This window comes from Tamandua tetradactyla, chromosome 6 (assembly GCF_023851605.1).
Source record: "Tamandua tetradactyla isolate mTamTet1 chromosome 6, mTamTet1.pri, whole genome shotgun sequence".
NCBI classification, from domain to species: Eukaryota; Metazoa; Chordata; class Mammalia; order Pilosa; family Myrmecophagidae; genus Tamandua; species Tamandua tetradactyla.
In genome coordinates, this window is record NC_135332.1 from 27,799,275 (window position 1) to 27,821,636 (window position 22,362).

General features: G+C 39.3%; 2 protein-coding genes and 1 long non-coding RNA gene across 5 annotated transcripts in view; 2 read left to right on the forward strand and 1 right to left on the reverse strand.

The window, feature by feature from the left end:
* Positions 1-7,478, forward strand: part of MED1 (mediator complex subunit 1) — a 26,726-nt gene extending 19,248 nt beyond the window's left edge. For both annotated transcript variants that reach the window (XM_077164536.1, XM_077164537.1), the window contains one exon: positions 1,877-7,478. In XM_077164536.1, coding sequence (XP_077020651.1) covers positions 1,877-5,108 — 3,232 coding nt within the window. In that variant the 3' untranslated portion in view covers positions 5,109-7,478. The remainder of the gene's footprint in view (positions 1-1,876) is intronic.
* Positions 1,395-10,294, reverse strand: LOC143687514 (uncharacterized). The gene is made up of 5 exons (XR_013177558.1): positions 10,076-10,294; positions 8,665-8,824; positions 6,927-7,092; positions 4,797-4,832; positions 1,395-4,257 (listed from the first exon to the last, which is right to left on the reverse strand). It is a non-coding gene; the product is annotated as an uncharacterized LOC143687514 (long non-coding RNA).
* Positions 9,480-22,362, forward strand: part of FBXL20 (F-box and leucine rich repeat protein 20) — a 149,806-nt gene continuing 136,923 nt past the window's right edge. Inside the window, exon 1 of one of the 2 annotated variants that reach the window (XM_077164543.1) lies at positions 9,480-9,810. In XM_077164543.1, coding sequence (XP_077020658.1) covers positions 9,763-9,810 — 48 coding nt within the window. In that variant the 5' untranslated portion in view covers positions 9,480-9,762. Of the gene's footprint in view, positions 9,811-10,293; positions 10,647-22,362 lie in introns of those variants that run through there. The other variant, XM_077164542.1, reaches the window with a different exon arrangement.

Consider the following 22,362-nt stretch of genomic DNA (forward strand, 5'->3'; position numbering starts at 1 on the left):
GCCTGGTATTAAGACTCTTCAGAGGGAGAGAGGTGGAATAAAACATAGATCTTTTTTTCTCCTCTTCTGTATTCCACTTTTTAACAAATGTAACATGTCAAATGGCAGTGTATGGGGAAGATAACTTACGCCAGCCACCTTCCCAGAAATGTTAATATGTAATTTTGAGATTGTTTTAGAGAAAGGATTTGTGCCCCTTTTAATTTTTTTTAAACATTACAACATAAACAAATGAACATTCTTACCATATGATCATTCCATTCTTGGTATATAATGAATAACTCACAATATATCACATAGTTGTATATTCATCACCATGATCATTTCTTAGAACATTTGCATCAATTCAGAAAAAGAAATAAAAAGAAAAAAGGAAAAAAAACTCATACATACCATACCCCTTACCCTTCCCTCTAATTGATTGTTATTTCCATCTACTCGATATATTTTAGCCTTTGTTTCCCCTACTCCTTATCATTCCCTTTCATTGATCACTAGCATTTCAATCTACTAAATTTATTTTGACATTTGTTTCCCCTATTATTTATTTTTAATCCATGTTTTATTCATCTGTCCATATTATAGATAAAAGGAGCATCAGACATAAGGTTTTCACAATCACAGTCACATTGTGAAAGCTATATCATTATACAGTCATCTTCAAGAAACATGGCTACTGGAACACAGCCCTACATTTTCAAGCACTTCCCTCCAACCCCTCCAATATAGCTTAACTAAAAAGGTGATATCTATATAATGTGTAAGAATAACCTCCAGGATAACCTCTCGACTCTGAAATCTCTCAGCCATTGACACTTTATTTTGTCTCATTTCTCTCTACCCCCTTTTGGTCGAGAAGGTTTTCTCAGTCCCTTGATGCTGAGTCGTAGCTCATTCTAGGATTTCTGTCCCACATTGCCAGGAAGTCATGGGAGTCATGCCCACATAGAGAGAGGGAGAGCAGTGAGTTTGCTTGTTGTGTTGGCTGAGAGAGAGGTGTGGCCCTTTTCTTGATAAAAAATTTTATTGGAGCACAGCCAGGTCCATTCATTTATATACTGCCTATAGCTGCTTTTGAGCTAAGATGGTGGAGTTTATTAATTGTGACAGAGACCATGTGAACTACAAAGGCTAAAATATTAAGAAAAACTTTGCTGACCAATGTGAACTAAACATTTTCAAGCATAATGCTTATAATTATGTTTTTCTGTAAAATAAATGAGATTTCGTACTAGCAGTGGCACTTTTCAAAACAGTATAGCTTTGGGGAATTCTAGGCCATAAACTTTTTGTTGTTTTGTTGTGTTTTTTGGGGGTTCGTGGTCTAGGAATCGAGCCCAGGTCTCCCACTTGGAAGGCGAGCATTCTACCACTGAACCACCTTTGTACCTGCCATTAACATTTAAAACTTGGAAAAAATTAAAAAAAAAAAAAAGAAACAACCAAAAAAAATTTTAAAAGTTGGGTGTAGAGACTTTTCTGGCTGTTCATTAGTTAAAATAAATCACATATCCCATTAATCACCATGTAAACACCCAAATGGGGAGGGCATTTTCCAAATGAGTTATATTATTGCCAGTTTTCTTTTAGTTCAGTAAGAAAAGTTATTTGGGCTCCCATGTTTTGGGTACCTCATCATAAGTTCAAGATTGACTACAGAGTCAGAGTTTTTAAGAATAAACCTACCCAAACCTCTGGCATTTGATAGTGCTGTTCCTGCCTTTGAATAACCTGCCTCCCCTGAAACTGTTTCCTGAAAACCTGTGATGGCTTATCAAAATCTCAGGGAAAATTACGGCCTGTTTTCCTCCATGAAAAATTGATTTTATTCTGTAGTTGGTGCAGCGTTAACTGTTTTTTCCATTTTATCTTACAGATGTATGTCCATCCCTGTGACGATGAGGGCTATTCGGAGGAAAGCTGAAACCATTCAGGCCGACACCCCAGCCCTGTCCCTCATTGCAGAGACAGTTGAAGACATGGTGAAAAAGAACCTGCCCCCGGCTAGCAGCCCAGGGTATGGCATGACCACAGGCAACAACCCAATGAGTGGTACCACTACACCAACCAACACCTTTCCGGGGGGTCCCATTACCACCTTGTTTAATATGAGCATGAGCATCAAAGATCGGCATGAGTCGGTGGGCCATGGGGAGGACTTCAGCAAGGTGTCTCAGAACCCAATTCTTACCAGTTTGTTGCAAATCACAGGGAACGGGGGGTCTACCATTGGCTCGAGTCCGACCCCTCCTCATCACACGCCGCCACCTGTCTCCTCGATGGCCGGCAACACCAAGAACCACCCGATGCTCATGAACCTTCTTAAAGATAATCCTGCCCAGGATTTCTCAACCCTTTATGGAAGCAGCTCTTTAGAAAGGCAGAACTCCTCTTCCGGCTCACCCCGGATGGAAATGTGCTCAGGGAGCAACAAGACAAAGAAGAAGAAGTCATCAAGATTACCACCTGACAGACCCAAGCACCAGACTGAAGATGACTTTCAGAGGGAGCTATTTTCAATGGATGTTGATTCACAGAACCCTATCTTCGATGTCAATATGACAGCTGACACGCTGGATACTCCACACATCACTCCAGCTCCAAGCCAGTGTAGTACTCCCCCAACAACTTACCCACAGCCAATACCTCACCCCCAGCCCAGTATTCAAAGGATGGTCCGACTATCCAGTTCAGACAGCATTGGTCCAGATGTAACTGATATCCTATCAGACATTGCAGAAGAAGCCTCTAAGCTTCCCAGCACTAGTGATGATTGTCCACCCATTGGCACCCCTGTTCGAGATTCTTCAAGCTCTGGGCATTCTCAGAGTGCCCTCTTTGACCCTGATGTCTTTCAAACCAGTAATAATGAAAATCCATATACTGATCCAGCTGACCTTATTGCAGATGCTGCTGGAAGCCCCAGTAGTGACTCTCCTACCAATCATTTTTTCCCTGATGGAGTAGATTTCAATCCTGATTTATTGAACAGTCAGAGCCAAAGTGGTTTTGGAGAAGAATATTTTGATGAAAGCAGCCAAAGTGGAGATAATGATGATTTCAAAGGATTTGCATCCCAGGCATTAAATACTTTGGGGGTGCCAATACTTGGAGGTGATAATGGGGAGACTAAGTTTAAAGGCAATAGCCAGGGTGACACAGTTGATTTCAGTATTATAGCAGTGGCTGGTAAGGTTTTGGGTCCAGCAGACATTATGGAGCATCACAGTGGCAGCCAGAGTCCTTTATTGACCACTGGGGACTTAGGAAAAGAAAAGACTCAAAAGAGGGTAAAGGAAGGCAATGGTGCCAGTAATAGTAGTCTGTCAGGGCCAAGTTTAGACAGCAAACCAGGGAAACGCAGTCGGACCCCTTCTAACGATGGTAAAAGCAAAGATAAGCCTCCAAAGCGTAAGAAGGCAGATACCGATGGGAAATCTCCATCTCACAGTTCTAACCGACCTTTTACCCCACCTACTAGTACTGGTGGATCCAAATCTCCAGGCAGTTCAGGAAGATCGCAGACTCCCCCAGGTGTTGCTACACCACCCATTCCCAAGATCACTATTCAGATTCCCAAGGGAACAGTGATGGTGGGGAAACCCTCCTCTCACAGTCAGTATACGAGCAGTGGTTCTGTGTCTTCCTCAGGCAATAAAAGCCACCATAGTCATTCTTCCTCCTCCTCTTCCTCATCTTCTGCTTCCATCTCAGGCAAGATGAAAAGCAGTAAATCAGAAGGTTCAACAAGTTCCAAGTTAAGTAGTAGTATGTATTCTAGCCAAGGGTCTTCTGGATCTAGTCAGTCCAAAAATTTATCCCAGTCTGGGGGAAAGCCTGGTTCTTCTCCTATTACTAAACATGGACTGAGTAGCAGCTCTACCGCCAAGATGAAACCTCAAGGGAAGCCATCATCACTTATGAATCCTTCTCTAAGTAAACCAAACATATCCCCTTCTCATTCAAGGCCACCTGGAGGTTCTGATAAACTTGCGTCTCCAATGAAGCCTGTTCCTGGGACTCCCCCATCTTCTAAAGTCAAGTCCCCTATCAGTTCAGGTTCTGGTGGTTCTCATTTGTCTGGAACTAGTTCAAGCTCTGGCATGAAATCATCTTCAGGGTTAGGATCCTCAGGCTCACTGTCCCAGAAAACTCCCCCATCGTCTAATTCTTGTACAGCATCTTCCTCTTTTTCCTCAAGTGGCTCTTCCATGTCATCCTCTCAGAACCAGCATGGGAGTTCCAAAGGTAAATCTCCTAGTAGGAATAAGAAGCCGTCCTTAACAGCTGTCATAGATAAACTGAAGCATGGGGTTGTCACCAGTGGCCCTGGAGGTGAAGACCCCATGGATGGCCAGATGGGAATGAGCACAAATTCTTCTAGCCATCCCATGTCCTCCAAACATAATATGTCAGGAGAATTCCAGGGCAAGCGTGAGAAAAGTGATAAAGACAAATCAAAGGTTTCCACCTCGGGGGGCTCGGTAGATTCTTCCAAGAAGACTTCAGAGTCAAAAAATGTGGGGAGCACCGGTGTGGCAAAGATTATCATCAGCAAGCATGATGGGGGATCCCCCAGCATTAAAGCCAAAGTGACTTTGCAGAAACCTGGGGAAAGTAGTGAAGGGCTTAGGCCTCAGTTGGCCTCTTCCAAAAACTATGGCTCTCCCCTCATCAGTGGTTCCACTCCAAAGCATGAGCGTGGCTCTCCCAGTCATAGTAAGTCACCAGCATATACCCCCCAGAATCTGGACAGTGAAAGTGAGTCAGGTTCCTCTATAGCAGAGAAGTCTTACCAGAATAGTCCCAGCTCAGACGATGGCATCCGACCACTTCCAGAATACAGCACAGAGAAGCATAAGAAGCACAAAAAGGAAAAGAAGAAAGTAAAAGACAAAGATAGGGACCGGGACAAAGATCGAGACAAGAAAAAATCTCATAGCATCAAGCCAGAGAGTTGGTCTAAATCACCTATATCTTCAGACCAATCATTGTCTCTGACAAGTAACACAATCTTATCTGCAGACAGGCCCTCAAGGCTCAGCCCTGACTTTATGATTGGGGAGGAAGATGATGATCTTATGGATGTGGCCCTGATTGGCAATTAGGAGCCTCATTTTCTAAAAAAAAACAAAACAAAACACCATGGCCAGAGAAAAACTTTTTGGGTAAACTACTATAGGGGTGAGTCAAACAGGTCTGATTTGTGATTAAGAGTCTTAAATGGCACGGCTTTGATGGTGAGCTGGTGAATTTAGAAAGGCATAGCCAGACTTCTCTAAAGAGACTACAAGGTTTGATTCTGGATACCAAGAATTCCTTGTTCCTTTGCCAGGGGAATTAAAAAAAAGTTAATATACTTGGTTAGGAAAGTGGGTAGGGGGTGGGAGGGGCATAGGGAGAGGGAAGGGTGGGAAACAGTTTTGTGGAAAATATTCATATATATTTTTTCTCCCTTTTTCCACCTTTAGGCCATGTTTTAAACTCATTTTAGTGCATGTATTTGAAGGGCTGGGCAAGAAATGAAAAAGCAATACATTCCTTGATGCATTTGCATGAAGGTTGTTTAACTTTGGGTAGTTGTCCATTTGAGGCATGGGCAGATGAAGGACTGCGGTCATTTTGGACACTTAAGTAATGTTTAGTATCTATTTCTTAGGAGTGATTGGGGAAGGGAAGATTATTTTAGCTATTTATTTGTAATATTTTAACCCTTTGTTTTTATACAGTGTTTCTTTTTAATTCTATGAGGTTCAGGGTTCAAAATGATGGGAGACGGAAGAGCAAGGCTTTGTTTTTTTGTTTTGTGGTAGGGGGCTTGTAGCTTGTGCTGACAGCATTAAGCTCAAGCAGCTTAGAGCCCACCTTTGGAGTTAAGTGGAAAAAACAAATTATTTTTATTTAAGATTTTTCATAGGGTTCAGACATCATAGGAATAATAGCAGGTACCTCCCTATGGAGATACTGTTTTATATAATGTCTTTTTCCCTTAGAAAGAAAAGCTGGGCTGGCTTTTTGGGATGTAAACATATTTTCAGATGCAACAAGGTTTAATGTGGGATAGCCTCCCAACCCAGTGGCATGAAAACCATTACAGAATTAATAGTTCTCCTATTCCCACAATGTGCCAAAAGTCCACATCCCAGAATTTTGTTTGTAGGAGAACTGATGCCGTTCCTGAGAGCTGGGCTCCCTGTTTCTCTTCGTGACAAGGAGGAGGAGTCCAGACTTTAATCACTCTCTGTATGCTCCCTAAGAAAAACATTTAAAATTTTGCAGCCATAGTTCACTTAAAACAATTTCAAGCTCACTTGAAGAAGTGGAGGCCTGGAATGCTAGGTGGGCACGAAGATAAATCCTTGCTACTATGTAGCAACACATTTGGACCTTTATGGAGAAATAGGTCTGAGTCTGGATTCTGGGGGACATCAATAAGAAGCCCTTTTCATAAATATAGAAATCCAGGAGACCGTTTTGAGTGCAACACAAGTTCTCAGTATTTGGAGGGTCCTCTCAAAATTCCGCGGCCTTATTTTGATTTTGACACCTGCACTGTGCCATTCCTGATGATTCCATTTAGAATTTTTATCAGCAGGATGGGGCATGGTCCCCAGCACAACTCTTCTGGATTAAAAAAAAAAAAAAAAAAGCCAGGTGATTCATTTGTGTGTGTGTGTGTGTGTGTCATAAGTGGAGTGACTTCATCAGATATGGAAGATTTCTATATTCAGCTCTTTCTGCAGGTTGAAGTTAGCATAGAGTTGAAAATCAGCTTTGGCTTTCTTTCCTGGACTGTTTCTGATTTCCTCTAGCATTATCCCTTTTCTGGTCATCAGCTCTCAACAACTCTGCCACTTTTTTGTCCCAAGGTAATAAGAAGTAGGAAACGAAACATTGAAAGTGGAGCAAGAAAAGTTATCGTTTACCGTATCCGAGTCAAATGTCTTGGGTGACACTAAGGAGGACATGGGCAAAGTGATACCAGAATGTTTTATCTTGTGATGCTGATACAGTAGCAGCCTCTCAGACATACAGCCAGGTTGGATTTCTCACAAATTTGTCACCTAGTTTTGAATCCTATCCCATTGGTTTCTGCAGGAGAAAAAAAAAGTTACAAGGTTTTAAGTTTGTTCTGGGTGGGAAGAATCTTATGGGGAATGTACTGACTAGTATCAGGGGCTCAGCTCCCCCAAGCAGAGCCATCAAATACCAAAATGAGTAAACTGGGAAGCTTTTTCTCTCTTTCTGTCTTCATCCCAGATCAAAGAATCCCGAGTTAGGATCTGGATGAAGGATAAGCCCCTGAATTGTGGATGGGCACACCCCACACACTGACCCAGCATCTGAACTTGCTTAACAGGGAGCCGGGGCTAAACTGCTTCACCCTGCCTGAGAACCAGGGAGCACTGCATTTCTCCACAGGGTGGAGGAGAAGAGGCAGAATAAACCAAGCCTGGGACACCTCCCTCCTGTCTAGGTGTACTCATTCTCCTGTTTCAAAAGACGGCAAGGACATGAAGTCAACTTCTACCTATCTTCTGCTGCTGGTGTCTTGTGTATTCTTAGTTTGACCTGATTCCACTTCTGTCTTTTGGCTTCATGTTAGGGGTTCTTGGTCAAAACCTGCTCTGATGTACATGAAGAATTCAGGTTCAAAATCAATGTATTTTAAAACAAGTATTTTAGAAGAAAAAAAAAGTGGGATATAACTTGCCAAAACCAGGCTTGAGGTTGGTGATTCTTGAAAGGATTCTCCTTAAGGCCTAGGTCTGAAAATTTAATTCAGCAATATGAATTCTCAGAAGATACCCTTTCAGGGAGCTAATGAGTCATGCAGTATCCACAGTTGAGTCAATCAGCAGATACCAGTATAGGACACATTCACAATTCCTAGGCAGTCTTTTTTTTTTTTTCTTCCCCTTTTCTTATCCCCACCCCATTCCCACCCCCACCTTTATTTCTACCCTAAAGTTAGTTTTTGGAGGGGCCAGGGGTACTTAACATCTCTGAAGTTTGGTTGGGAAATGTGCTCAGCTGTATGAAGAGCTGAGCTTTACATTTTAAGTTTAAAATGTACATCATGAGCAATTAAAGAAGGCTTTTCTAAAAAATCTTTCAAATTTGATTTTCTGTGCATTTGGCCATTCTGTAAATACTTTGGGGTTTTTCATTTTTTTGAAAGGAGACAAAATGTGTTTTGTGGGATTTTTTTCCTGAAACATTACAGAAGAACCTGTTTATTTACATGCAAATAAATTTCTTTGATAAAAAGTAATATGCTTCTGTGTAATACATTTTAACCTTTGAATGCTTTTTATTGTTTGGCTTTTAAAAACTCCAGTCAAAAAGTAAAAATAGTTTCCTGATGAAGTATGACTGGCAATAGATCAATCCCAGTACTTGGAATGGGCAGATGAAATAGAAAAACAGACCTTGAAACAGTTAATTAAATTTCATTTATCTGTTCCTGCTAGTCTTACTATCGTCAATTGTTAATCACTAAACTCAGCTTGCTAGGAGGAAACATCTCTTGGGTTGGGCTGAACTAAAAGGCTCTTTTTATTCCACTGGCTGATGTGAATAACGTTTAAAGTATCTGGGACTGGAAGAGAATGTAGACCTGGGTTTGTGGGCCAGGGAATGAGATTTGAATGAGTTCCTTACTCAGGATGAGTTCCTTACTCTACTCTCAAAGATTAGAAAAGGAAACAGTTTGTTGTTTTTTTAAGTGATTTAAAAGTAGGTAATCATGGGCGGTGCGATGGTGGGTCAGCGGCAGAATTCTCGCCTGCTATTCCGGAGAACGGGATTCAATTCCTGGTGCCTGCCCATGCAAAAAAAAAAAAAAAAAGTAATCAGCTTTCTGGCTAAAATATGCCTATTCTTAAAGATCTCCAGTGCCGGTGGCTCTTAAATATGTTCATTACTTAATCACAGATTCATAACAAGCCAGTCACTGAAACTAATTAAAAGGGGTGTGAAGACACATAATTGCTTTGGAACATAATTAGGAGCAGTTGTCCTGCCAGGAATGCTGGAATCTATGATATAGTTTCTAATACCTTTATCTTTGGGATTTGATTCTGTGGTTTAAGCTCTACTCTATGGATTGAACCTTACTTCGTGGAAATTCGGTCATAAACTCCGGGGTCTTAAGGGCTGGAGTTGTTAAAGAATAATACTATGATGACACCGACTAGCTTCTATAGGAAGAGCCAAGGATCCTGAAGAAAGTCGCTATTTCCGCTCGGAAAACGCCCCGCCTACTTGCTGGGACACGCTTGTTTTTCCCGCCAAAGTAACGTCAGGCTCAGGTTCTCACCAACCACCGCCCTGATTGGAGCGTGGACAGGCGCAGCAACCCATAGGGCGCTGGCAGCGGCCGAGCGTCCTAGGGGCGGGGGCAGCCATAGGCTGCCAGCTTCCACCTCGCCCGCCCCCACCCAGCCCCGCGCGCCCCTCCCCCAGCCAAAGGAATGGTTGCCCGGCTCCAGCACTGCACCCCCTAACCCCAAGGCCCGAGCTGCGGCTTGCTGCATAGCCGTGGTACAGAGCCCGGGTCCAGGCCTATCTCTTAGTTCAAAGGGCCCCCTGCCGTCCCGCGCCATGCACAGGAAGACACACTCCCCACTGCGGCCCCCCAGGCCTCCCTGCAGCACCCAGTAATGCAATCAACGGGGGCGGGGGAAGCGGCAGCAGCAGCAACAACAGCAGCGGCAGCAGCCCTGCCCCAATCTAGAGACATCCAGAAAGAGGAGGAAAATGGCTCCGAGCAGGGATCGCTTGCTACACTTTGGGTTCAAAGCGACAGTGAGTGATAGGGGAAGGGAGTGGGTGGTCGGGAAGGATGTGTGTGTCAGCACTGGCTACCGGGCAATAAGCGACAACACCAAGCAGGGTGGGGGGACTGGACAGAACGCTCAGGCCCTGTGTGGGTTGGTGCATGCTCGTGTGCTCGTGGAGGGGAGAAGGGGGTTCCAGTGTAGGGCGCGATCTTCCCGCTTTCCTCTTCCTCGGGGGTGGGCCAGCACGCGCGCATTCGCACCCTTCCGACATACCGCCCCCCACCCCTTACCCTTTTCGCCAATACACACGGACACATAGGCACTTCCCTGCCTCTCCATCATCTGGTGGGTTCGCCTGCCTTAGAGGCGAGAGGGAACTTGTGTTGCCGCCGTTGCCGCGCTCCGGTTGCTCCCGGGCAGACTGTCAGGGGCTGCGCCCGGGAGTGGGGGAGGGGTGGGCTCGTACCGCCTTCGCCGCGCGCTCCTCCTCCTCCCTCTCCCCTAGCCGTTCCGAGGCCCGGGCGGCTCTGCCCAATGAGCAGCGGCGTTGCTGGCAGGTGGGGAGTGTTTTTGTTTTGGGTTGAAGTTGAGGCTGAGGAGAGAGAGGAGCTAGCGACGAACAGTCGCCGCGGCCACCGCCACGGGAGGTGGTGGAGGACCGGCCGGAGCCGAGCGGCGCCCCCTCCCCGTCGGACGGCCCCCTGCCCAGCATCTCCTCTGCTTCGTCCGGGTCCCCGGAACTCCAGGGCCTGCCCCGGGCCCCTTGTCTTTGCACTCCGCACGCCGCAGCGCCCGGCCGCGGCCGCACCCGCCGGCCTCATGAGGAGGGACGTGAACGGAGTGACCAAGAGCAGGTTTGAGGTGTGAGCTCACGGGGGCTAGGGCGGCGTGAAGCAAGCGGTTCCGCCTCTCTTACTCTGAAAAATTCACTTCGCATGGAACCTCCACCTTTGCCGGGTGCTGCCACCCACCTACTGGTGGGGCTGACAGACTTCTGTCCCCTTTCTCCCGACCCCAAAGCCCAGAGCATCCCGCCTACCCCGGTTCCCCAGTTCCCTGGACTGTTCACCTCCTGCCTCTTCCTACCCGGGGCCCTTGGGCCCTGGCTGGGGATTAGCCCTGGCGCCCTAATTCCCCCCTCCCCCCAGTATCACTCAGCTTTCCATTCTTTACAACCCTTGGCTTGCCTCCTCCTTCCAACCGGCAGAAAAAGCATCACAGCTTGGATCGACCAGAGCTTGCTTTTCTTTTTGCCACCTTTTTGATGAAGCATCTGTTGTCGGTAGGGGGAGAAATATGGGCCAGGGAGGGACCCATTTCTCCGAGTTAGAGAGATGTTGATTAAACTAGGGAAGTGGAGTTGGTTGACTAGGATGAAAGAGACGACCACGGGATTTTGGGTGCTGTGTTTGGTTTGGGTATTGTTCTGCCACTTCCTCTTCTTTCCCTTTTAGTCTGTACTTTTGTAGTTCATTGTTTCTGGGAACCTCTTAGATGTTTATATACTTTGAGATTGGGACAAAAGCCTGTTTAGATCTGTTTTTGTGTTAGGAGCAGAAACCCTCCCTCTGGCAAGGGAGGGTTTTGGTCATGGAGTTGAGGGATGGATTAGAAAATTCCTGGAAGCGTTTTTAAAAAGTAGTCACCAAGTAGGGAAGTGAAGTACTGTAACTACTGATGAGTTACAATAGTTTAACAATGCAGGAAGGTTCACTGAGGGAGTGAGAGAGAGAGACTTCTATAAGAAAAGTAAATGTTACCTTGGCCTTTTCTGGCATAGAATCAGGTTGACCTGTGATCACTCACAGCTCAGTGTACATCTCAGTCAGTGTTTTCATCATTTCCATTTGAAGGATGAAATTGTAAGACAGTGAGACAAAAAATTTAGGAAACTCACCAGTTAGGTGCAAGACATGAAAATTTTATTTAAGGATCTTCAGTTTAGCCTGTTCCTTGATTTAGTTTTATGCTTATGGGGAAAATACTTGAATTTATCCTCAAAGATCGAGATTGTAGGAGGTGTTTTGGGGAAACTTAAATTCAGAGATGCAATAGTAAGCAGGTATGAATTGGAGAAAATCAAGGAATTGATCACCTTATTGGAATTTTCACGTTAACTTAATCATAGGAAGACAGTATTAAGGTAGATCTGATTTGATGTTTACTGTTTTTTTTTTACTTTTAAACTTTTTATTTTGAAATACTTTAAAACTTACAGGACAATTGCAAAAATAATACAAACTCCATATAGAGAACTCCCCACACCCCTGTCCCCCCAGATACCCAGATCCACCAGTTTTAACATTTTTGCATTTGTCACAACATCCTATCTACTCGTCAATCTGTCAGTCCTTCTATTATGTTTCTATTTATCAATCCATTTTCTAAACATTTGAATGTAGGTTGTATATATCATACTCCTTGAACACTTTGACTGCTATGTACGTTTCCCAAGAACAAGGATATTCTCTTGTTATCCACCTTAAGTGCAAGTTCAAGATATATTACATTGATATCAAGCTTAAAGTCTATGTTCCAATTTTTTTATATGTCCCTCTCATGTCCTTTTGAGTCTTCTTGTTAGAGATCCCATCCAGAATCATGTGTTGCCTTTAATTGTTATCTCTTCATTTTGGATGTTTAAGAGTTTCATGTTGTCCTAATTTGGCTAGACTCACTAAGGTTAATTTCTGGTGATTTTATATTCAGTAGTATTGTACAAGTGCAGACTGTCATTAAAATTGCTGAATAGTCATTTAGCACTTCACAGCAATCTTGAAAGGGAAGCCCAGATATCAAAGGTTTGAATGGAGGATACTGTGCTCTTTATCATTTTGTTCAGTTTAGGTTGGGTGAGTAATTATTGGAAACAATTCTTTTGTATAATGTGCTTTAAAACTACATTGCTATTTCCTGATTTTAGAATTGTTTTATATTTTATTTTATAATGTATCTGTAGCAGTAGTATGTTAGCATAAGAACAGAAATGCTTTATTAAGCATATTTGTTTACCTGGATTGATATGTTCAGTATTCATGATTAATGAAGTGTTTGTTTAAAAACCCAAAGTTAGTATTCTATTACGGTGTACAGTGTTCCATGCCATAATACAAATGAGAAGGCCTGGAAATGATAGGTGTTAATGAGTTCCATTATCTAAGTATTTTTTAAAACCATTACCTCTTTATCAATCCAGTTTACAAGTAATAAAACAATTGTAAAACTGTTTGGCCTCTTATAAAGTAATAATAAACATATTGTTAATTCATTGAAAATATTTTAAATATTTACTTCCAGTCGATAACAGATGTTGGTAAAATAAAACAGGGTTTTCATGTTTAAAATTTATACGTAGAATTATTTTTTTAATCCTCAAAATTAAAGAATGCTTTTTAAAGGACTGATAATTTTATAATTGTAAGAAGATAGCTGACCTCCAAATGAGAATTTTTGTGAGTGCAGGAAATCTTTATAGCAAATAATAGCTAATTTCAAATTATGGTTATGATTAATACAATGAAATAAAATAGTTTTTTTCTTTGCTACAACTTTTCTGGAGTGGGGGATAGCTAGTTTATGATCTTTTTAACATCACTTTATAGGGAATATTCTGTGTAGAATGGTTTTATAACTGGAAACCACTTACTTTAACTCTCACACTGAGAGGTGGAGCTGTAGAAAATTATTTTTAAGTTAAATTTAAGGGAGGGTACCTATTAGATATCTCCTATATCATAGCCACAGTAGATAACTGTTGAAAATAAAAAGTTACAGAGATGCAGAGGTGTGAAAAATCTTGTTATTCTTTACTGTATCGCTTTGGCATTAAATCTATGCAATGATAACCCTTTTAGGTTCACATAATGTATGCTGAATTGTTCTAGTCTTTAAATTGAAATTTGTCATTTAAATACTCATTATTATAGTGAGCTTCTGCTTTGTGGCAAATTTTGATAATTTCCTTTCAAAATTAATAATTGTTATTGAATGCTTACTACATTCCAGGCACTGAGCTAGATGTTTTGCCTCAGTTACTTCTAATTCTCACAACTTTTATTTTATAGCTGAGGAAATCAAGGGCCTGAGAGGTTAAATAGGGTTTTTGAGTTGCATAACTAGTAAGTAGGGTGCCAAGATTTCATTCTACATTTTTTTTGATTCTTATCATCCTGTTCTTTTCTTTAGCATATTTTAGCATAAAAGTTTGTAAAATATGTGGAAAAAGCTTTTCTAAAGTTCTTCAGTGTATTTATTTTTTCCTTGCTCTCCAAAGAATTCTTCATTTTAAGGATGTAAGCATTATCTTAAGATCAGTGACATTAGTGAGAGATGTGTAAATATCTAGGCTAGTCCTTGTATCCAAGTTTAGATTTTTTTCAGTTAAACCGCTCCACTTTGTCATATGCTCTTCTTGGTGACTCCATTATGAAAATGAAGTATTATTGGAGGAAAATTCTATTTTATTTGGCTTTATTAAAAAGTCCAACTTTAATGCCTGACATAATTAGGATGTGATGAGCTCCAATTGGGTGTATTGAATCCATGTGCATGGTTGGTTTTTATTATACCTCACTGCTTCTCTTATAAAGCTATAATTTTATAGATGTAAAACTAGGTTATAATATTTTCTTGCCTGTTTACTTTATTTTACCAATTCAGTTTGTCCAAAATCATTTTTTTTTTCACTTCTATGACTTGGTCATTTTCCTCTTCTAAAAAACCAGGGAGTTAGAATCAATTATTTTTTAATAAATGGAGAGAACCATATTTCCTTGGCCTTTTCTTCTGAAGCAACCACTCTGGTATTTTACTAGAGTATCATTTTCAAAATATAGTTAAAATTGCCATAATGACCTTTCCCCCCTGAAGATTTTATCCTCTAATCTAAACAACATTCTGCATAGTAAATAACCATGTTTCCAAAGTGATGCATGTGGAAAATGTTATATATTTTAATACTCTCTAGAGGTTGATTTGAAAGCAGTTAGTTAACTTTAATTAAAAAAAACAAAAGAAAACAAATTAGAGGTTGAGCCTTTTTAGACCTATTCAGAGAATTTGTCCTTTTTGAATAGTGTTATTGATGTTTTTACCTTTTGAAACACAGTACATAATATGTATTTATATGTAGTCATCCACTATTAAAAAATCCACATTCAATATGTGTATGAAAAACAAAGTATTGTTTTATAATCTATATAAGATAAACCATTACTTACTGAAAATTATGTCTTTCATTAAATCTTTTAAAAATTTTTAATTTGACCAAAATTTTATAGACATTTTGGAAAAAATTTTACTCTTTTTAAGTTCTGCATTCTTAGGTATGATCTATTCCTATGATGAAGATTTGATTTATTAAATCAGAATTTCTGTTAGAAGTATTCATACTTTTTTAGCATCCTGTATTCTTATGCTTTGGGTTATTTGTCAATTTTAACTATTAGTGTTGGAGATGCTTTTTAACTTGAACAGAGTCCTTCTGTTTTCACACACCAGAGTTGCCTCATTTCAAATCTTGATCTCATTTTTCTTGCAGATTAATAAGTGCTTCTGTTACAGGATTCCATTCTTAGACCTTAGGTTACTGTTTCCCAACCAGTGACAGATTGGAAACTGAAGTAAATATTTCAGTAATCTAACTAGTTAATTGTCGTTTTGGAAGTTTTTTTTTTAATACTTTTTAAAAATGTTTTTAATTAGAGAAGTTGTAGGTTTACAGAAAGATCATGCAGAAAATGTACCACCCCATCACTAACAATTTACATTAGTGTGGTACCTTTGTTACGATTGATGAACCAGTATTATTACAATTATACTGTTAACTATAGTCCATAGTTTGTATGAGGGTTCACTGTGTGTTACAATCTTGTGTTTTTTTAAAAATTTTTATCCCAGTAACATATATATATAACCTAAAATTTCCCTTATAATTCATTCAAATATGTAATTCAGTGGTGTTAATTACATTCACAATGTTGTGCTACCATCATCATCATCCATTACCAAAATTTTTCCATCATTCCACAAAGAAGCTCTGTACCAATTAAGCATTGACTCTCCATTCCCTACCCAACCCCAGCCCCTGGAAACCTGTATTCTAGTTTCTGGCTTTGTGAATTTGCTTATTATTATGATGACGATTATTTTATATTAATGAGATTTTACAATATTTGTCCTTTTGTGTCTGGCTTACTTCACTCAAAATGGTGTTTTCAGAGTTCACCTGTGTTATAGCCTGTATCAGAACTTCATTCCTTTTTATGACTAAACAATATTCCATTATATGTATGTATCACATCTTGTTAATCTAACTAGTACTGTGGTTTTGGAAGGGTATTTTTAGATGTTCAAAACAAAATATTCCATGACACCAGAAAAATCTGAGGAAGAGAGGCAGAAGGAAGAATGCCCTTTAATTGACCCAGTTTAGTTGTTTGTACATAGTTGTCTTTACAGTGTCTTCATACTTGAACTTCCAGGCTTAGTAAATACCTACATAGACCCCCCCACCCAAAATTTGACTCATTAAAGACTAAGGCATCCATCTTAGTTTTGTAGTTTTGTATCTTAATACAACTTTTAAGGATCCACTGATAAAATGTTTTACTGGGCAGGCAACGATGCCCTTAGTGGCATAGTTCTCACCTGCCATGCCGGAGACCTGGGTTTGATTCCCCGTGCCTGCCCGTGTGAAAAAAAAAAAATGTTTTACTTAGTAGCAAATAACAATAGGTGGTGGTACTGAACTATGCAATAGTGTGTGTGTGTTGATTCATCTTGTTTAATCATATGACTTTTTAAAAAAATCAGATATGCACTTAAATTTAATAAGCTGAAATGAATTTGATTCAACTTTTGAAGACTGTTGCTGTTAATAGAAAGGCTTTGTTATGTAGTTATTGTCTGCAAATATCAAATAATTGTTTAACAGGCATTTGAGTTATAGCTATAGGTAAGAAACCTCTATTCCCTGCTCACATTTCCTCAAAATTGTTTTTATGATATTCCACTGGCTTTAATAAGCCTCATATCTGACAGTTGTTGTCAGAAATGAATTTAATCCATTTTTGCTCAGTCTCTTAAATTCATGTGAAGTTAAAATCACCTATTATATCATGGTAGGGAAGGCTTTAGTCAAATTATAAAGCAGATATTGGCAATTTCTTTTGTCATTTTTGTCTTTGATCCCAGGAATTTCTAGTAAAAACAAAAAGGGAAATTGAGCACAGTTAGAGTGAGTAGTAAATTGATCTTATCTATTACTTGTGGTGCTAAGACAGAAGCTATGTTTAATAATATGGAGGTGAAGGTTGACAATATATCAAATGCCTGCCCACATTTATATAATCAGATGTACCAACTACTGTGGCATTGGTGAGTCTGACTTCACAATCAATTGGAGTATGAAGGTGTATGTAATTTTTTTTCATTTGAAAGTTAAAACTGGCAAGGCATTTTTAGTTTTACTTATAATTTGCAATAAAAAGTAAATGCCATGGGGAGAACTATTCTGGGTACTTCCCATTCACTTTATTATCCACAAGTGAGAGAATATATGTGACAGGAGGGGCAAGCAAATAGAAAATAGAAAAATTGCAAGATTAGAGCATGTTTTTAAATGTAGAATACCTATTTTTATCTATATGTTAACCTCTGCTGATAGTTAAAGCCCAGGGAATGTCATTGCCAACTCACTGTAACCTGATTGCAGTTACTAACTAAGAGCAAGTTTTGTTGTTGTTTTGGTTTTCCCTGCATAAGAACAGTTTAATGTTAATATAAGCATTAGCTGCAAAGTTTTCCTTAGTACTCTGATGGACTGTGTCATCTTGTTTTTTAAACCAGATAATATATTATATGTTTTAATTTTGAACTTAATTTGTGCAAGGTGAAAATGAAAGTGTTAAGACAATGTCATCAGAGTTTTACGAAGGGGCATAATTTATTTCTGAACTAAGAAAAAAAAGTATTCTTTGCAGTAGTACACTTTGAAGATTTCTAGATACGAAACTATCATCATCTTGAGATTAGAGCTTTAAATATTTATGTTATTGTCTTAGAAATAGAGTAGAAGCAACTCTATTCCTATCTGAGGATTCAGTTCTTAAACTCTTTCTTAATATATATTTGTGTGTGTGTGTGTATTTTACATGTTCTGGGTACATTCTCATGTTACTGGTATCTGTGTGACCTTAGGTAAGTTATCTCTTTGGACCTTAGTTGTCTCAATTTTAAGGTTTCTTCTAGCGTGGAAATTCTGTGATTCTCTATAAATAAACCCACCAACTTTCTTTAGTTTAGAGATTAGATATTCAGTTTATTGTCAAAGTTCTTAAATTTTTTTGCTGTAAAGGTGCTTGTGAAAACAAAGCCAGTTAGCTGCTTATATAAAGCCTATAAGCTACTTTGTATTCCTGATTATTTTTGCTCTGACTTCTGATGAAAAAAAAAAAAAAGGAAGTGGAAAGTAGAATAAAAAATGTCTGCAGCATGTCTGATCAAATAAACAGCTTTGCTGGAGTTTGGTGTGCTGTGATTCCTATTTCTTAGAATTTTATATAGCTTTCTATAAGGAACCTATTTAAGAGTAGTAGCTTTGGAGTCTGGGCTTGAACCCTGGCTTTGATTCCTAGCACCTGTGTGCAAGTTATTTCGTCTCTCTGAGCCTCAAATTTTGAATCTCTAAAATGAGTATGACACTACTATATTGGGTTATTTGTGATGACTGAATTCTGTAATGTTTTTATAGCTATTAGCAAGTTGTCTGCCATGCAATGAGGTTCAATACATGATGCCTATTACACTTTTTGGAGTAGGAATATTTGTAAATAGATTTTATAAATCAATATTTAAATGCTATGGAACATACTATGTAAAAGAAAACTTTTTATAAAGGAAAGAATATAACAAATCTCTTTATTCATCTTATTCAGTTTTATATAATTGGTTTGTTAAACAGGAACACCTAATCAATGTTTTAATCGATGTAGTTGAAAAGTAATAGTTCAGCAGTGTTTCAGTCTGAAGTTTATACTGTGACCATTATTGCACTCATTGATAAGTGTGGATAAATGTCTCTAAAGTTGAGCATCTGCCATTAAGTTGTAAATTGACATTTAAAATACTGGCTCAGTCAGCTTTTAACCCAGAAACTGGATATTCTTTCTTTTCTGATTTGTAGAATATAAAGCTATGGACAAATAGGGAAACATTTATTTTTTAAAAAGCACTGCATTGGTAATACCCTTCCCACATCCCATCCTTTTCAGTTTTTTAAACACTGTTTACACGTCTTTCATGTACAAAAGCTCATGTTGAAAAAAATCACATCACCACTCATTTCCACAGTCCTCTTGTAGAAAAGAAACCTGATATATTTTAGGATTCTCCTTGGATATATTAATATTATTTAATGCTATAACTTTACTAACATCATGAATGGTAACTGCAGGAAAGTAAGAGACTTCATAATATTCAGTATTTTCAGTCATAGCTGACTGGAGTTACGCAAAAGAAACTTCTGAAATATAAATACAATTTTGTTAAGTATAAGAACATAAAGCTACCTTACTGAGATCAACACATTACTTAAAAAGGAGTAATTGTATTTCGATTATATGTCTCAAAACATGGATTACAGGCCTTAAGTGACATAAATTTCATCTGAGCTCATCAGCTCTGATCCAGACAGAAAGGTTTGGCCTAAATATAGGGATCAAGATCTCAAGGGACCCAGTCTTGGCACTACTGTGCACTCACATTGAGCCCTGGGGAAACTACTTAATCTCTCTTTGTCTATACAGCTCTAAAATAAGATTTCCAATATCTGTTTCTCTCTCTGAGTACAAACTAGATTAATGTTAAAGATTAAATTTAAACCTGTTACTTTCTACAGAATTTATTAAGTAAATTTAATAATAATATATAAGTAAATTTAAACCTGTTACTTTCTAAGTTCATTCTAAGGAGTGAAACTAAACTTTTTTTTCAACTGAAGCCCTTTTTAAGATAGATAAATAGCAACCTAGATGGCCATCAGAATCACCAGGAAAGTTTGCACAGTACCAATTCCGTGAAACCTCCATTCACTTAATGAAAGTAGATCTGTTTATGTATGTTTCCTAGAAGTTCCATAGGAGATTCTGATCTGAATATCTGTTAAAGATACCCTGGGATGAGGGATATAAAGGTAGGATATATTTGCAACTTCCAAAGGGGAATATAGATTTACATACCATGAATTTGGTATCTTATAAAACCAGTGTGCTGGTTTGAAAGGATGTATGTCCCCTAGAATAGCCATGTTTTAATAAAAAAATGTTTAATGGCAGAATAATCCCTATTCAGTACTGTATGTTTGAATCTGTAATCAGATAATCTCCCTGGATATGTAACCCAATCAAGAGTGGTTGTTAAACTGGATTAGGGGAGACGTATCTCCACCCATTTGGGTGGGTCTTGATTAATTTCTGGAGTCGTATAAAAGGAAACATTTTGGAGAATGAAGGGGTTCAGAGAGAGCAGAGAATACTGCAGCACCATGAAGCAGAGTCCATCAGCCAGCACTTTGGAGATGAAGAAGGAAGATGCCTCCCTGGGAGCTTCATGAAACAGGAAGCCAGGAGAGAAAGCTAGCAGATGATGCTGTGCTCACCATGTGCCCTTCCAGCTGAGGGAGAAACCATGACTTTGTTCACCATGTGTCTTCTTGGATGAGAGAGAGACCCCGAACTTCATCAGCAGCCTTTTTTTGTGTGTGTGTGGCTTTTAAAAGGGGGAATTTAATCAGTTGCTAGTTTACAGTTCCAAGGCTGAGAAAATGTCCCAATTAAAACAAGTCTATAGAAATGTCCAATCTAAGGCAACTAGGGAAAGATAACTTGGCTCAAGAAGGCCAATGAAGTTCAGGGTATCTCTTTCAAGTGAGGAGACACATGGCGAACACAGTCAGGGTTCCTTTCTCATCTGGAAGGGCGCATGACGGACACGGCATCATTTGCTAGCTTCTTCTGGCTTCCTGTTTCATGAATCTCTCCGGGAGACATTTTTCTTCTTCATCTCCAAAGGTCACTGGCTGGTAGACTCTACTTCATGGTGCTACAGCATTCTCTGCTCTCTCTGAGTCTCTAATTTTCCAAAATGTTTCCTCTTTTACAGGACTCCAGAAACTTATCAAGACCCACCCAAATGGGTAGAGACATGTCATCATCTAATCCACCCTAACAACCACTTTTGATTAAATCACCTCTCCAGAGAGATGATCTAATCACAGTTTCAGGCATACAGCACTGAATACGAATTAGAAGAAACAGCTGCCTTTACAAAATGGGATTAGGATTAAAACATGGCATATCTAGGGTACATACATAATTTCAAACCAGAACAAATCCCAAGATTTTTTTTTCTAGTTTGCATTTCTTTTTGTTGGGGTCATCAGCTTTCTTGAACCAGGGTATCTTTCTCTGGATGCCTTTGATTGGACGTTTCTATTTAATTGGGATATTTTCTTGACCTTAGAACTGTAAAGTAGCAACTTATTAAATTCCCTTTTTTGAAAGGCATTCTGTCCCTGGTATATTGCATTCTGGCAGCTAGCAAACTAGAACAACCAGTACCCCTTTTCTCAGGTTTCTATCCTATCTTATATATTTGAGCCCTGGAAAAAAGTTACAGTATCTTTTGTACAGCACCTAAATATGGTTATTTACAGCTTGATATATTTATATTATCACATAGATCCAGCTTCACTAATGAAACTCTCAGACCTTGTGACATTGTACTACCTCTCAAGCTGCTAAGAACAAATACATCTCAGCAGTTAATCTGAATTTGTCTAGGTTAGAAAATCTTATGCATGCTATTGGTGGGAGTTGAGTTCTGTTCAACATTTATTTAGCACTATGTGCCAGATATTGATAAGTGTGAGAGGTGCTGTAGCTGTACCAAGATATTGTATCTGCCTCAGAATTTGCAGTCTAGTTAGGAAGAAAGATATATGAGAAAATAATTTAGTGGGTTTTGGTATATGCAATGATATGTGAGAGGAGGAAGAAGCAGTTCCACAAGAAATATTAAGATTCCTGTAATCCTCAAACTGCTTGTATGAGATACATTAAACTTTATTTAATGCTTTTTAAAAAAAGTTTTTAGTAAACTATTTTTTTAAAGCAGTTTTAGGTATACAGAAAAATTACACAGAAAGTTCCCCAGTATCCCCTCTCCTCCTTACACAATTTCTCCTTAATTGACTTCTTGCATTAATGTGGTGCATTTGTTAACAATAGATGAACCAATTTAACTAAAGTCCTCTTGTATTGTACAGTTCTGTGAGTTTTGACAAATGCATGGTGTCATGTATCCACCGTTATAGTCTCATGCAGAATAGTTTCACTGCTCTAAGAAAGCCCTGTGTTCCACCTATTCATTCCTCCCTCCTTTCCAACCTTCCCCTGGACCCCAGCAACTACTGCTCTTTTTACTGTCTGTAGTTTGCCTTTCCTCAAATGTTATATAATCGGAATCAAAGAGTATGTGGTTCTTTTATACTGACATCTTTCACTTAGAAATATGCATT